At 37.6% G+C, this 17,500-nt stretch overlaps 1 protein-coding gene across 1 annotated transcript in view; it reads left to right on the plus strand.

Annotated features, from left to right (window-relative positions):
* LOC123514863 overlaps positions 1-17,500 on the plus strand; it is a 134,114-nt gene that overhangs the window by 54,531 nt on the left and 62,083 nt on the right. The window contains exons 2-4 of the mRNA XM_045273123.1: positions 2,252-2,379; positions 5,366-5,436; positions 15,812-16,127. Coding sequence (XP_045129058.1) covers positions 2,252-2,379; positions 5,366-5,436; positions 15,812-16,127 — 515 coding nt within the window. The remainder of the gene's footprint in view (positions 1-2,251; positions 2,380-5,365; positions 5,437-15,811; positions 16,128-17,500) is intronic.

Raw genomic sequence — 17,500 nt, forward strand, 5'->3', positions numbered from 1 at the left:
GCCACCGTCTCTCTCTTTATCTGTTTTATCTCTCTTCTCTGTTTGGATTCGAGTCTGCTTCCTTATTTTGTCTCCTTGTGCTTCATCTCTTGTCTTTCTTCTTCTTTGTTTTGGTTTTGTGCCTTTTTGTCTTTTGCTAGTTTGTTTGTTTTTATTTATTTTTTGTTTTATGTTTTTTTTTCTTTTCTTTTGTCTTTCTGTTTGTTATTGTTTTGTCCGTGTGTGTGTGTGTTTTTTTATCTTGTGTTTCTTGTCTTACTTTATGTTTTTGTCTTTCCTTGCTTGTTTGTCCTTGATTTTGCAGTTTGTTCATGGAATGTGTTTGTCATGCATCCCTTTCTCTCTCTCTCTCTCTCTCTCTCTCTCTCTCTCTCTCTCTCTCTCTCTCTCTCTCTCTCTCTCTCTCTCTCTCTCTCTCTCTCTCTCTCTCTCTCTCTCTCTCTCTCTCTCTCTCTCACACACACACACACACACACACACACACACACACACACACACACACACACACACACACACACGGCTAATTAGATAGTGTTTGACCACCACCACCACCACCACCAACACAATAACAAGCAAAAATAACAACAACAACACCGTGCTGAGACTTCCCCGCTCGCCAGGTTCCCATGAATATTCTATCAGTTTATTGCGAACGAGGGAACGAAGGAACGAAGCGAGGAAGCGAACCAGAGAGCAAGAGAGCGGACTCCTTTCTGCCTTCACACCCAAAGCGGTTCCCGGTCGTGTCCGCCTCGCGCGAATTTAATTAGCGTGCGAACCGATTTAGCGAACCTTCGGATGCGAGCATAATGAGCCCTTTGTGTGTGTGTGTGTGTGTGTGTGTGTGTGTGTGTGTGGGTAGAAGATTCAGAAATGTTATAATGATTATAAATTGTAAGAATCGTAATGTTGGTGATGGTTATTGAAGTAGTAGTAGTAGTAGTAGTAGTACCAATGATAATAATATGATAATAATAATAGTAGTAGTAGTAGTAATAGTAGTAGTAGTAACAATAATATGATAATAGTAATAATAATAATAATAATAGTATATACTAATAATAATAATGATAATAATAATAAAATAATAATAATAATAATAATAATGATAATAATAATAGAATAATAATAATAACAAAAAAACTAAATGAACTTATCAATACAACAACTAAAACAACAATTACACACACACACACACACACACCACCACCACCACCACCACCACCACCACCAAACACCCAACATACCACATAACCCACACACTTACCTATACCACTCTTTAATACCCTTACGGACCTTCCCCCTTAACCCAACCTAACCGAGCCTTCCCTTCCCGCTCCCTCCCAGGTAACCACAACACCTGTTTCCTAATTAGTGGCCGGAAACACTCCGGTGAGGGCGATTTACCTGTCCAAGGCTATTCGGGTTCCAGGGATTAAGGGAATGAACCTGAAGGAAATTCCCACGTGTGTTTACATTCCTCTTGGTGTTATTTGGTCGATATAGAGTCGGTATGCTCTCTCTCTCTCTCTCTCTCTCTCTCTCTCTCTCTCTCTCTCTCTCTCTCTCTCTCTCTCTCTCTCTCTCTCTCTCTCTCTCTCTCTCTCTCTCTCTCTCTCTCTCTCTCTCTCTCTCTCTGTATATGTGATCCTACATTACGTATGAAGTCATAGAGAGAGAGAGAGAGGATAATTGTCTGCTGTGGTAATAGATTAGTATAGCTTATAATGAGAGATAAAAATAAGAAATAGAAATAAAGTTAGATAAATAGACAGGGAGGCAGACAGACAGACAAATGAGAAGTTAATTTTAACGCAAATAAATATATTAGAGAATAAATAATAGATAGGGAAAAGTAAATAAAGAAAAGAGAAAGTTAAGAAAATAAAGAATAAGCTCAACAAAATCAAATAAAACAAAAGATTTTATATACGTAGAAAGAAATGGTGAAAAAATAAAGAACTAAGAACATAGAAAAAAATCTACGTTTTCTAAGATTAAAAAGAAAGCATGAAAAAAACAATAAAGGAAAAAAAAATGAAAGAAAAGGCAAGAAAAATAGACCACTCCAGAAAAAAACACGACAAAAAATCTACAAAACTCAGTAACCCAAACCCACTTCCTCATTCTTCTCTTTCTCTTCCTCCTCCTTCACAAACATTACCAATTTCTACTTTCCTTCCTCTATCTCTCTGTGTCAAAGTTTCCTGTGAAGAACCAGCATGTTACATCACACTCTTATGCCTTTCAGCGGCCTTGTCAGAGATGGAGAGTCAGAATGTGTGGTTGTTTTACTTTCTCGTCTTGGAATCCTTAGGCGGAGGTCGTTTGAGGGATAGAGACTTCAAGGAGAGCGTCTTTATCTTTCTCAATCACACTGTATTTCTACCAGCCTTTCAGAGTAGTAGGAATGGTGCCCTCGTTTTCTTTGGTGTGTGTGTGTGTGTGTGTGTGTGTGTGTGTGTGTGTGTGTGTGTGTGTGTGTGTGTGTGTGTGTGTGTAGAGGTACGTACGGTTTTCCTCTTAATTTGTAAGGTAATTTGTAGGAGGTCGTAACTTGTACCTTTGATACTCGTGCGTCTTCCTGTCTTTCACCTTTGAGTTTCTAATCTTTCTCTGCTAATTGCCACTTCCTTCCTACATCTTCCCTTAATTACCAACCACTCCTAGCATGTCTCTTATTTTACGCTCTACTTTCAACACTGTAATGGCAAGAAATCTCAATATCTATTCTTTTCTTGCTATTTTTTTTTATTCATGTAGAGATCACTTTCTTAAATCTTTCCTTAATTATTAACCACTATTAACATGTCTCTCTTATTTCATACCCAATTTTCAAACACTATAATGCCTAGAATTTTAACATTTCTTTATTTTTATCAGTTTTTTTTTTTTTTTTTTTTTTTTTTTTTTTTACATATATATAGAGACCACTTCCTTCTTAAATATTTCCTTAATTACTAACCATTCTTAACATGTCTGTCTTATTTTACACCCAACTTTTAACACCATAATGCTTCAAGCTCTCTTCCTTTTTTTCTAATGCATTTTTTTTTATTGATTAATTAATTAACTGCCTTCTTAAATCTTTCCTTAATCACCAACCTTTCTTAAAAAATCTCCCTTATTTTACACCTAACTTTTAACACTGTGACGGCAAAGAAATCTCAGCATCTATTCTCTTCTTGCCACTGTTCTTATTCATGTAGAGACCACTTCCTTCTTACATATTTCCTTAATTACCACTCTTAAGGGAAGGGGGCGGGGGAAGATCAGGGAGGAAAGTAAGAAGGGTGGCAGGGTAAGGATGTGTGAGGAGGAATGGCCTGGCAGACATGTTAGAGGAGGTCAGGGAGAGAGAGAGAGAGAGTACTGTACATGCGGGAATGGGTGAAGGAGGGGGACCTGTTACCTCGTCTTTCATTGTTCTGCATCCTTTTTCAGACACTTCACTACCCAGAAATTTCAACCTCTGTTCTCTCTCTTGCCACTTCTCTTATTAACGCTTGTAGAGAATCCCTGTACTGGTTTTAGTGCAGTGAGTTGGTGTGAAGGGGTCAAATGAAGCGGTTTTGTTAATGGGGATGATTAGTGATAGGTAAGTGAGGTTTCATTTAAGGTCTGTCTCATGTTGGTCTGATAGATTCTTGCAGCCTGCCTTGATTTTTTGTTATTATTATTATTTTCATGAGTCAGATAATAAAGGAACTGTCTGTATTAAAGGAGATGTTGTTATTTTTATTTTTGTTTTTGTTTAGGGTTGGATTAAGAGTATAAGATATGTTTCTAACCTAAGAACTTTTATGTTTTTCAGTTTAGTCTCTCTCTCTCTCTCTCTCTCTCTCTCTCTCTCTCTCTCTCTCTCTCTCTCTCTCTCTCTCTCTCTCTCTCTCTCTCTCTCTCTCTCTCTCTCTTCGAAAGACGTCAGTGTCAACATAAATGTGTAATCGAGTCATTGAAAACATTTTATTTCCTCTAATTTTATTTCCTCATTAAAATTGTATCTGGTTTCTCAAATTGAATAACAGGTGTCGTTTTATCATTAGCATTGCCAGCGTTCCTCCGCACACTGCTGGGAATAGCCTCATTTTTTTATAATCTATACTACTACTACTACTACTACTACTACTACTACTACTACTACTACTACTACTTTTCATTATATCTATATGAAAAAAATTAGGTCGATCTCGTGTTTGGTGGGGGTGGTGGTGGTGGTGGTAGTGGGGAGGACGGGGAGGTTAGATAGGGAGGGGTTGTGGTGTGGCTGTTAGTTTTATTCATTGTTATTCGTCCAATATCCATTGCACTAAGTGGTCGTGTTAGTTATTCATGCTGTTGTACATTATCCAAGTAGAGTAGTAGTAGTAATAGTAGAGAGAGAGAGAGAGAGAGAGAGAGAGAGAGAGAGAGAGAGAGAGAGGGAGATAGAGAGGGAGAGGGAGAGAGGAGTTATACTAAAGACATGGGTTGCACATTCATCCCATCCATCAATATATAAAATAGGAGAGAAGGTGTTTGATGTATATTTCTTCCCTTCACTTCACCATCTATCGCTTCTTGAACCAGGTATAGTTTTGTTACGTATCGTTGCAGCGAGTGACGTGTATTCTCCTTCATTTCTAATAGACGGTTATCAATAGACGCGGCACAAAGCGATCGTTTCCGTTATTTATGTCGCGTAGAATTGACTATTAGCTTCGTTCAAAGTGGAGGGAAGGTTTCTTTTTTTTTTTTTTTTTTCACCCCACTCTACTCTGAGCCAGCTGGTGTTCAGGAGGGTTTGGAGCTCTCATTGGAGTGTTATGAAGGTATGGACTGAGAGAGAGAGAGAGAGAGAGAGAGAGAGAGAGTACTTGTGAATGTTGGTATTTAAAGTTAGTGGGATGATTATTAATAGTGTGTGATGTGTTAATTTTGCCTAGTGTTCAAGAATTCTGAGGTTGTAAAGAGAGAGAGAGAGAGAGAGAGAGTACTAGTAAGTATTGTATTATTCAAAGCTACTGGGATTAATATTTACTGCTTGTGATGCGATGATGTTACCTCGTGTTCAAGAATCGTGGTTTGTCATGGGTGTTATGAAAGACTACAAAAGTATTAGTGACTGGGATTATTATTTATTGTTATATGTTAGTGTTGCCTCTTGCTCACGTGTGGTTTTCTCAATAGAGTGTTATGAAGGACCACAGAGAATGTTAGTGAGTATTTGTGCTATTCAAGGATACATGGATAGTTAGTTCCAGTTTGTAATTCTTGTGCTCAGGAATGCTTAGTTCTCATGGGAGTGTAATGAAAGGCCACAGAGATGATTGATAGAGTTTTCATTGGTTCTCTATCTCGTTGTTGATTTTTTTATGTTACCCAGAGCTACAGTGATGAATATTTCCAGTTTGTGATGTTGCCTTGCGCTCAGGAATGCTCAGTTCTCATGGGAGTGTAATGAAAGGCCACAGAGATGATTGAGGAGTGTCCATTGGTTCTCTATCTCGTTGTTGATGCTTCCTTGTTAAACTATCGGAGGAATCGTGAGAAATCCTGTGAAAACCCTCAATTTTATGGTGTTTTCTACCGATGTCTTGTAAGAAATAATGCGCAAAAAAGAACATTAGGAACAGGAAAAGATGTAAACAAGAGGAACGGAGAAGAATACAATTATGAGAAAATTAAGGGAGGATGCAAGAAGTCACTAGGCCTAAATGTGACAGTTCTTATAAAAGAAAAAAATATTTATATCCACTTTTTATCGTCAGCCATAACTTTAACTACTACTACCACCACCACCACCACCACCACCACCACCACCACCACCACCACCACCACCACCACCACTACCACTACTACCATTTCTACCTTTACTACCACTACTCTCTCACCACCACTACTACCACCCTCTCTAAAACACCCCTAGCTACGATTTGTACTCCATAAATTTGACTACTACTACTACTACTACTACTACTACTACTACTACTACTACTACTACTACTACTACTACTACTACTACTACTACTACTACTACTGCATTTCCACTCCTCTATACCCCTGCTTAACCCTTATTTAAACCTCCCTAATGCCTCACCACTAACAACCAGACGAAAATAAGAAAAAGAAAAGAAAAAAGGAGAAAAAAAGACGTAAAACCGATAGTGTTCATTGCCAGGTCGTTTATCTCTTGCTGGTCGTGACTCGCGTGACACAAAGCCAATCTGTACAGCCTCCGTGGAGTGGTTACGACTGTACCATCAGGTCGTCACTCGCCCAGCTGCAGAGTGCCAATTTAGCGACACTCTCGGACCAAGACACCTGATACTGATTCGCTTAACTTGCTTTCTTCTTTTCTTTCTTTTTTTTTCATGTTTGTTGTTTCGATTTGCCTGGTTTTTTTTTTTTTCTTTTTCTTTTTTTCTCTTTTTCAGTCTTTTCTCTTTTCTTTTTCTTTCTCTTTCTTTGTCTTTTTTATGTTTCTCTCTCTCTCTCTCTCTCCATTTCTGACAATTTATTTGCTCTGCTTATCTTCTTTTTATTTATGTGTTTTTATCATTTTTATCATCTGTTTTCTTCCATCTACTCTTAATTTGTTATTTTCTGATGTCCTCTATTCCATGTCTTTTTTTTTTTTTTTTTTTTTTTTTTTTTTTTTTTTTCGTAATCCTGTTCTAGCAATATAATGCTTTGAACTTTCATTTTTCATCATTATTTTTCATGCTGTCTTATATTTTCTTTCTTACTTTCTTTTCTTCTTTTTTTCTGTTCCTTTTTTCCATATTTTTATACCTAACACTTTTTTTTTTCTTTTACATTTTGCCACAAAAGTAACATTCACATTATATTAAACCCGAGCCTTGAAACTCAATACCACACATTTCAGGACACGTTTTTAACCCCTTGAGTACCATGACGCATTTCCATATTCACCGTGCATGCTATTTGGTAATATTTAATTCTTCCTTTTCATAATTTTCCCTATTCTGTCCCTTTTCTCTTTTTCCTCTTAACGCTATCCTCTTTCCATTTTCGTTTCCCTTTCTCATTTCCTATCTCTCTTTTCCATCCTCTATGAAAACTGTGACCAACAATCTTCTGACCTCCATAGACTCTTCCTAATGTCAATAAAATAATCTAATCTTACACAGATATCAAGATAAAAATGTGTCTCAGTATAGGGGGCAGCAGTGGTACAGTGGAACCATGCGTGCTTTGGGGTCCGAGGGGTCTCCAAGCTCACGGGTTCGAATCCTGTCTACGGTCAGAGTGTAGGTTGGGCTTCCTCACTCGGGGCAACGGTTTCCTAGCGGGTGGGCTTTCAGATAGGAGGTACACTAAAAAATCTCCCGTTTAGCCCAGAAATTCCCGTGAAAAGCCCACATGGTATAAAAAAAGAGGTTAAATATAAATACTTGATGATTTTGACCAAGCTGTTTTCCTTCCTCTTAGTAATTCTCTCCTTTTTCGAGTTTCTTTCACTCAAATCTCCCCAGCAGGATTTACACACACACTGAATTCCACACCATTCTTTTGGCCACTTCCTCCTGCCTTCCTTCTCCCTCATTTATTCTCCTTCTTATCAGATTCGTCGCTGTTTATCACTCACTTTCTTTCCTCCCTCTTTATTTACCGTCTCCTTCCTCATTTATCTCATTCCGTCTTATCTTTGTACCTTGCTTTACTCTCTCTCTCTCTCTCTCTCTCTCTCTCTCTCTCTCTCTCTCTCTCTCTCTCTCTCTCTCTCTCTCTCTCTCTCTCTCTCTCTCTCTCTCTCTCTCTCTCTCTCTCTCTCTCTCTCTCTCTCTCTCTCTCTCTCTCAAGTGACTGCAGGAGAAACGTGATATTGTGTGAACCTGTCTTTATTTTTTTTTTTTTATTTTCGTCGTTTTTCACTAGTTTCGTATTCTCACGTTTTCTTTCTCTTCTTGTAAGCTTTTGTGTCAAGACGCGTGAAGGGAAAAAAAAAGAGGAAAGAAAGGAAGAATAGAAGGGAAAGTGTGATAGGAAAGAAAAGAGAGAAAGATACAGCGCTGGAAGAAGAAAAGAGGAAAGCTTTAAAGAACAAGGAAGTGACTTGACAGAGAGAGAGAGAGAGAGAGAGAGAGAGAGAGAGAGAGAGAGAGAGAGAGACAACAACTACACGGGTATATCTTCAAATATTTAGGCTAAGAACTGAAGGTTTAAATTGAGAAGTGTGGAAAAATTCTTGTTGTTTTATATTGAAGAAAGAGAAGAAAAGGTAAGGAAAATTCTTACAATAGAGGAAAGAACAAGAACAAGGATTAAATATAGCATAGAAAGAAAAAGGAGAGAAAAAAAAGATAAAGAAAAATAGAAGGAAAGAAAAAAATATTAAGAACAAGAACAAAAACAATAAACAAAAAAAAATAAAGGAAAACACAAACCAGAACAAGAAAAATAGAAAACCGAAATAGAATTAAACAAAACAATTACAGCAACAACAACATCAACAACACTTCAAAAACAACACCAAAAAAAAAAACACAAACACACAACACAAACACACACTAAGCGAAGCAACTCCCTTAATTAACAACCCAATAACCCTGCAACACACACATACACACACACACACACGACCTGATTTCCCTCCTAAGATCCTTTGAAGAACGACCTCCTTTAATCCATCGATATCTCCACCAATTGCACCAAGTAACATGCTCTATAACTGGGTCTGAGAGAGGCAGGGTTGTGCTGGTGTTACTCTTGTGTGTTGCCTCGTAAACATACCGAGCCTTGTATTGCTTACCCTGAGCAGACGTAACATGGCTGAGAGGAGGACGAGGAGGAGGAGGAGGAGGAGGAGTGAGAGGAACCGGTAAAGGAAATTGGAGGATACACACGAGGAAATAGCTACGTGTTAGATGCAATGAACCTGTCTGTGTTATTAGTTACTCTAGGAATGATGCAATAGAGGAGAGCTAGAGGGGAAATGAGGGAGTATACTGCTTAGTGTTGGGAAAATAGTGAAGGAAACTACAGGAGACACACGAGGAGATAGCTACATGTTAGAGTATCGAGGCTGTCTTGTGTTATTAGTTACTCTAGGAATGTTGCAATGGAGAAGACCTAGAGGGGAAATGTGGGAGTATTCTGCTTTAGTGGTGGGAAAATAGTGAAGGAGGAAATTGCACGAGACACGAGGGGAAAAGAAAGCCACGTGTTAGAAGCACGTTGTGTTATTAGTTACTCAAGAATGATGCAATGGAGAGAGGCTGGTGGAGATATGATATGGGGAAATGTTAAAAGATATTGCACTATAGACAGAAGGGAAAGGAAAGTCACGTGTTACAAGCATTGAGGCTGTCTGTATCATTAGTTACTTAAGGAATGCTGCACTGGAAAGGGAACGTGATAGGAAGGTGGAGGGAAAATGAGGGAAAATATTCTTGTTTATTTGTGGGAAACTATTAAAAGTTATTGCACTATAGACACAAGGAAAAAGAAAACCCACGTGTTAGAAGCATCGAGGTTGTGTTATTAGTTACTCTAGGAATGATGCACAGGAGAGAACATTGAACATTTATGATGCTCATATAAGAGAGACTGCTTGAAAGAGAGAATGTGGGAAATTGTTCTATTTTTAGTGGTGGAAACTAGTAAATGTGATCTCACTATAGACAGAAGGGAGAGGAAAGCGACGTGATACAGGCAGTGTTGGTGTTTGTATTGCTACTACTGTGAACGGGTCTGTGATGGGAAGGTGAAGGGGGAAGTGGGGCTGTCTAATGGCAAGAGAAACTAGTAAAAGAAATAGTAGTGTTGATTGTAGCCCTCATATGTGTACTCTCAACATTACAATATCCAAATGATACAATAATTCGAGTTTTCATAAGTGCTTTTTCCTTATTTATTATACAAAACCTTCATTACACCATCATTGAACTCACGGAAACCTCTTTATAAACCCTTCTTAATTCCACAAGAGTCCTTTGATCGTACCCAAAGTAACACACATGGATTATCTACTGCCAAGAGAAAATATCAGAAAAATAGTGTTGACCCATATTCCTCAGCTGTGTACGACGAACATTACAATTTTCAAAGGCCAGTGATACAACAACACGTGTATTCAGAAGTGTAATCTTGCATCTATAAAACAAACCCTTCATTAAACCATTATTAAAAGCACTGAAACCTCATAGAAAACCATTACCATTTCCACAAGAGTCCTTAGAGTGTACCCAAAGTGACACACTATAAAAAAAACAAGAATATCAACCATAAAACATAGAAGTAAAAAATAGAGAGGTGATATCTGGTCAATTTAGGTTAGGTTAGGTTAGATAACATTACTTAATGGCTCCAGGGGTGATAAAAAGCGAGGTATTAGACGCAATAAGGGTGTTGTATTGTTAGTAAAGCCGGCAATACTGCAGGGAAGAGAGAGGCTGTGATGGGAAGGTGAGGGGGAAAGGCAGCCGTGTTTAGTGGTGAGGGGGATGTGAGGGGAGATAAAACCAGGGTGAGGGAGTAATAAAAGAAGGTTTAAGGGACTCATCGATTGGTCAGTGAGGGAGAGAGAAGGAGAGGGGGAAGAGGAGGGGAAGAAGAGGTAATGTTAAGGGGACACTGACGCAAAAAAATAAAGTTAACGGAAAGGAAAGACAGGAGACGAGATGGGGCTGAGGGGAAAAGAGGGAAAAAAGAGGAAAAAAAGGGGAGAAGTGGAAAATATTATCCATAGCACGGTGAGGGACGGAGAGAAAAGGAACTCTGGTAAGCTTTATTAAGAGGGGAGAGGAAACAGAGAGAGAGAGAGAGAGAGAGAGAGAGAGAGAGAGAGAGAGAGAGAGAGACATCACCCCTCAGTACATAAAAGAAAATTAAATCCGTAAAACTTTGGCAATAACAACCCCGACGATTGTTCTCTCTCTCTCTCTCTCTCTCTCTCTCTCTCTCTCTCTCTCTCTCTCTCTCTCTCTCTCTCTCTCTCTCTCTCTCTCTCTCTCTCTCTCTGGTGAACCCAAAACATAAGACGATCGTGATTTTAGGATGATTTTTACATTTAGGCTGACCGCGTGTCCTCCTCCTCCTCCTCCTCCTCCTCCTCCTCCTCCTCCTCCTCCTCCTCCTCCTCCTCCTCCTCCTCTTGAGAAACTTTGAAGGAGTGTCTCTTCCTATCTCCTTTGTGGATGAGGAAGAAAGATATTATTAGCCTTTCTCCTCCTCCTCCTCCTCCTCCTCCTCCTCCTCCTCCTCTTCTTCTCTTCTTCTCTTCCTCCTCCTCTTTATCTTCTATTAGTGCTATTGCTACTATAATTACTCCTCCTCTTCCTTTTCTTCCTTTTCTTCTTCCTTCTTTTCCTTCTCCTCCTCCTTCCTACTCCTACCACTACTGTTACTCCTGCTCCTCCTCCTCCTCCTCCTATCTACTACTACTACTACTACTACTACTACTACTACTACTACTACTACTACTACTACTACTACTACTACTACTACTACTACTACTACTCGACCTCATCTTTCTTGCATTCTCTCTCCTGCATATTCGTCCTCTACCTCCTCCTCCTCCTCCTCCTCCTCCTCCTCCTCCTCCTCCTCCTCCTCCTCCTCCTCCTCCTCCTCTTTCAGCTTCGGCTCTCCATTTTTTGGGTGAATATACTTGTTTGTGCTTCCTCTTCTTCCTCTTCAGTGGAGAAGCGAAGGTGACGAGGAGGAAGGGAGGAGGAGGAGGAGGAGGAGGAGGGAAGGTTTGTGTATGATGGAGAATGAGGTAAAGGAAAAAATAAGATACTGGGTTATGAATATATTACAGACGCACACACACACACACACACACACACACACACACACACACACACACACACACACACACACACACACACACACACACACACACACACACACACACACACACAAAGGGACGTATTTTTATCGGTATTTTTAAGGAAATATTTGGCTTAAGAATGGTATGCGTTAAGTGTATGAAAATTGTATACATGTGACCAATACACACACACATACACACATACATACATACATACATACATGGAATATAAGCATAAATAACGGTGCCCGAGTATGCTTATTTACACACACACACACACACACACACACACACACACACACACACACACACACACACACACACACACACACACACACACACACACAAGCGAAACAAAGCATTGAGTTCCCTAAAAATTGTACTGTAAAAGTGGTGCAGTATTCTCTCTCTCTCTCTCTCTCTCTCTCTCTCTCTCTCTCTCTCTCTCTCTCTCTCTCTATCTCTATATCTCTCTCTACCAATAATGTCAAACAGGAAGAACAGAACTCCATTGAGAACACAGAACAAGTCACGTGATCGCCTAACCTGTTCTCTTTCTTCGCCACTCAGGAACAAAAATAAATTACATGCTGGTCTTGAATAATTTTGCTTTTTTTTTCTACTATTTTTATATATATTTTTTATGTGTTGTATGGAGAAGAGAGAGAGAGAGAGAGAGAGAAAGAAAGACTGCTTATCATTTCTTTCATTTTGTCTATTATATATATGGGTATTGAGGGTGTCTGATGGGTGTTGAGAGGTGTAGAAAGTGCGTTAGGGGTGTTGTGAGGTGTAGAAAAGGTGCAGAAACATTGTGATGGTGTTTTGGTGGTGTTTTGTGTGTCTTAGGGTGATTTAAGCATGTTTTAGGGTGTGTTGGGGTGGAGGGGTGTGTGTGTGTGTGTGTGTGTGTGTTCATCCTTTATTTCTTCATTTATCTACTTTATATATGCTTATTTTCCTTTTCTTGTTACCTATTTCCTTGATTTACCTGTTTAATCTCCCTAATTTATCTTCTTGTCGTCTCTTGTAAGGAAAATAAAAAAAAGAATATAATAGCAAAAAGTAGGTGAAATTCCGAGGCTTAGTGTGTATATGTGTGATGTACTGAACCTTATTGTAGAGAGAGAGAGAGAGGGAGGGAGGGAGGGGTGAAAAAAGTTGTTTGTTTTGTATTGATTTGTATTTTTTTTCTTTTGTGTGTGTGTGTGTGTGTTTGTTGCTATTGTTGATCTTCTTCTTCTTCTTCTTCTTCTTCTTCTTCTTCTTCTTCTTCTTCTTCTTCTTCTTCTTGCGTTTTATTGTCGTATATGTTTCATTTCGAAGGATTTTTGTCAATAATCTGAAATAATAATAATTATCTCTCTCTCTCTCTCTCTCTCTCTCTCTCTCTCTCTCTCTCTCTCTCTCTCTCTTCTCTCTCTCTCTCTCTCTCTCTCTCTCTCTCTCTCTCTAATCTTTATTTTCTCTCTCTCTCTCTCTCTCTCTCTCTCTCTCTCTCTCTCTCTCTCTCTCTCTCTCTCTCTCTCTCTCTCTCTCTCTCTCTCTCTCTCTCTCTCTCTCTCTCTCTCTCTCTCTCTCTCTCTCTCTCTCTCTCTCTCTCTTTGGTGTGAAGGGAGAATGAAAACAAATAACTTACCTTTTTTTATTTTATTATTATTTTTTTCCTCTGTATTTGTTTCTCTTTTTTTACTATACATTACTTTTCACTTTCATTTTCCTCAGTTTATTTATTTTATTTTTCGTTTATATTCACATTTTTTCATCTTTTTTGGTACAAGGGAATGAAATAAAGAATAAATACGAGGAATGAAAAGGAATAAAGAGGAGAATGATTTTTTTTTCTATTTAAACAAAGAAATATACAAAAATAAGCTTAGAATTCTATGTTGGGTAGAGAATTACTTGAAAAGACTGAATATTAAACTAAATACTTCGTTAAACGTTAAACTATATATGCGTTACATTAAAATTACATCAAAATTACATTAAACTTTATTAAAATTACATTACAGTACATTATATTACAATTAAATTACATTACAATAAGATTATATTAACTTAAAATTATATGACAATTACATTACATTAAAATTACATTACTTTACATTACATTAAATTACATGACAAAAATTACATTACAATAAAATTACATTACATTAATATTACGTTACATTAAAATTACATCAAAATTACATTAAACTATATTAAAATTACATTACATTAAAATTACATTACGTTAAGATTGCATTACTTTAGAATTACATTACATTTAAATTATATTACAATTATATTAAAATTACATTACATTCAAATTATATTACAATTACATTACATTTCCCTTTGTGGTATTTTTATTCCTTATTCTTAACTTAGTGTCTCTCTTATTCCTGTTTTTCGTATTTGTAGAATTGGAGAAGGTACAGAAAATTAGAACAAGAAAAGATTAACATTTCTTTTCATTTCTGTTGTCTTCATTTTCTTTTTCGTTCCTTTGTCTTCATTTCTATTCATGTTTGTTCATTTTTTGGAATAGTGTAAATGTATAAAAATGAAGCAAAAGGTTTTATTATTTTTTTTTTTTTTCTTATCAAAGTTCAAAGGAGAATGGTTTATTTTTTTTTCTATTATTTTACTTCATTTATTTTTTTTAGTTTTTTTTATATACATTTTTATTATGATGCGATAAAAGAACTTAATTTTTCTTTCCACTTTTCTTCCACTTTTTTCTTCTTTTTCTTTTCCGTGTTAAGAAAAATATCAAAACGGTTCACTATTTTTTTTCTTTTTTTCTATATCCTGTTTTCTATTTTCTCTATCACTTGCAATTTTCTGGGTTGGTTTTGTGTGTCACTTTGCTATAAAACAATTAACTTTTTTTATTTGTGTGTGTGTGTGTGTTCAAAAACTTTTAGATATAATTGGCATCACTTTCAGCCATTTCTCTTAATTTTTTTTTATCTGTGAGGAGAATGATGTAAGATAATCATAATATCACTAATTTTACTTCTCTTCCTCTTTCTCTCACCGTGTCCTTTTAACCCCTTCAGTACAATGACACGTTTCCATATTCATTCTGGTGACTATTTGGTGATTTTATACAGCTTCAGAAACTCATGTGGGGGATTGAAATTGAGAAGAGTGTGGCAATTAATTAATTCTCTGACCTCCATGAACCTTCCTAATGTCAATGAGAGAGAGAGAGAGAGAGAGAGAGAGAGAGAGAGAGTTGAAAAGTTTGTGCTTGTATGTATTGATCTGTAATTGTTTTTTTTTTTTTTTTTTTTTGTATGTGTGTGTTTGTTGCTGTTATTGATCTTCTTCTTATTATTATTCTTATTCTTCTTATTATTCTTATTATTCTTATTCTTCTTCTTATTATTATTAAAAATCGTGGACAAATATCAAGGTATAAATGTGTCCCAGTATTGAAGGAATTTAGTGCCATTGTTCATGTTTCCACTTTATCAATCACAATTTTCATATTAAGGAATAGTGTGAATGAATAGAGACACGGAATAACATGATAATATTTCCTTCTTTCTCTTGTTCCATACTTCACTTCACTCTTCTTCCTATTTTGTACTTAGAGTGAGAATTAGTGAAAAAGCAACGAGATTCACAATTTATATACTCCACAATGTGTATATCCTTATCATCCTTCCATAATTCACTTGTTTATCCTTCTTTTCCCCTTCACAGTTCAAAATAACGCAAATGAAAAAAAAGAAACAACGATAATGAAAGGAATGGAGAGAAAATTAACAATATACCCATTTCTGCGCATCACCTTCACTCACTCCAGTATTCCTTCACAATTCAAAATAAAGCGAGTGAATAGAGACACACACACAGAGAGAGAGAGAGAGTGAGTTAAGTACCGCTATATCCCTGGCCCGCCTATTGCTGCCTTCACACACCCTCCTCAAACACTCATAAATACCCGCCATTGATGACTGGACCGGCTATTACCCTCACACTAATGCACTGCTCGTAAACCTTCCCAGGCTAACAAATATTTCCCATCCCCAGGTCGCCACACCGCTGGAACCTTACTCCGCGACCCGACCTCTTCCTCCTCCTCCTACACGTCCTCCTCCACCTCCTCCCTGCAGCATGGAGGAGGGGAACAGTACCACCTTCTGCAGACGGAGGAGGAGAGAAAGAAGAAGAGGATGACGATGAGAACAGACAGAAGAAGGAAGAGGAGGACGATGTTTGGGCAGCTCTCAGTCTCACGGGGATAGGAGGGGTCGACGCTCCCCCTCAAAATAACACGGAGGTCCTGGCGCAGGTGGGGGGCAAGGCTACATTCACCTGCCATACTCACCACCTGGCAGACGAAATGGTGAGTTGGGGAGGAGGAGGAGGAGGAGGAAAAGGAGAAGGAGGAGGAGGAGGAGAAAGAGGAAGAGAAAAATAATGTAACAGTAAGAAATGGAAGAGAGTAGCCATGTGATAATTTAAGTAGAAGAGAAAAAAATGTGAAAGGTAGATAGAGAAGTAGGAAGGAATAAGAAAAGGAAAAGGAAAGAGTTGTGGGAGGAAGAGGAGGAATAGAATTTGATAGTAAGAGATAAGAGTCAATAAGAATGTGATAATTAGAAAAGGGAAGAAAATTTAATAAGTAGATAGAGAAGTAAGAAGGAATAAAAAGAAGAGAAGATTAGAAGACGGTGGAAGAGAGAGAATAGAAAAAATGTAATAGTAAGATTGTGATAAATGGAAAATAAGGAAAGGAATAAAGGAAATGAGAGGAAAATGTAATAGGTAGGTAAAGGAAGCACGAAGGAATAATAAGAAGAAAGAGAATGAGAAGAAGGGGAAGGGAAAAGCTAGGAGAGAAAGAGGAGATATAGAAAAGAAATATAACAATGAGATGGGAGAGAGAAGATATGTGATAATTTGAGAAGAGGAATAAAGAAAAGAGGAGAAAAGGGTGATAGATAAATAGAGGAAGTAGGAAGGAGTAATAAGAAGAGGGAGAAAAGGAAGGGGTGACCTGATTGGGACGCATAGGAATTAGGAAGGAGGAGAGAATGAGAAGCGAGGAAGAGAGGAGTAAAACGAAGGGAAAGAGGAAGAGAAGGGGAGAAAGAAGTTTAAAAAGAATAATAAAAATAAAGGCGGATGAGAGAGAGAGAGAGAGAGAGAGAGAGAGAGAGATAAGAAAATTGACAGAGAATTAAGATATAGAAGAAAAGGAGAAAGGAGGAAGAATAAAAAATAGAGAAACTTGATACATGCGAGACCAAGAAAGATAAGAAAAGAAGGAGAGTGAGAGAATGAAAGAAAATGGAGATAGGAACAAGGAATAAAGAGAGGAAGAACGAGTTATCACATGAGAGACACGAAAGAAAATGGAAGAAAGAGAATATGAGAGAGAGAGAGAGAGAGAGAGAGAGAGAGAGAATGAAAGGAACAGAGTCAAAAGGAAGAGGAAGGAAAGATGAGGAAAATGGAAGAACAGAAAGAGAGTGAAATAGATAGATTTGCCACAAAAAAGGAGGAGGAGAAAGAGAAGATGGAGAAGAATGGACGAAATGAAAAAAGTGGAAAGAAATGATAGATAGTTGGAAGGAGGAAAATAATTATGAAAGAAAAAATGCAATCACAAATAAAAAAAAAAAAAAAACGATAAATTTGCCCCCTTTCAAAAAAAAAAGTAGGAGAAAGAGAAAATGGAGAAGAATAGATGAAATAAAAAAAGTGAAAAGAGAA

Source organism: Portunus trituberculatus, chromosome 5 (assembly GCF_017591435.1).
Source record: "Portunus trituberculatus isolate SZX2019 chromosome 5, ASM1759143v1, whole genome shotgun sequence".
Classification (NCBI taxonomy): Eukaryota; Metazoa; Arthropoda; class Malacostraca; order Decapoda; family Portunidae; genus Portunus; species Portunus trituberculatus.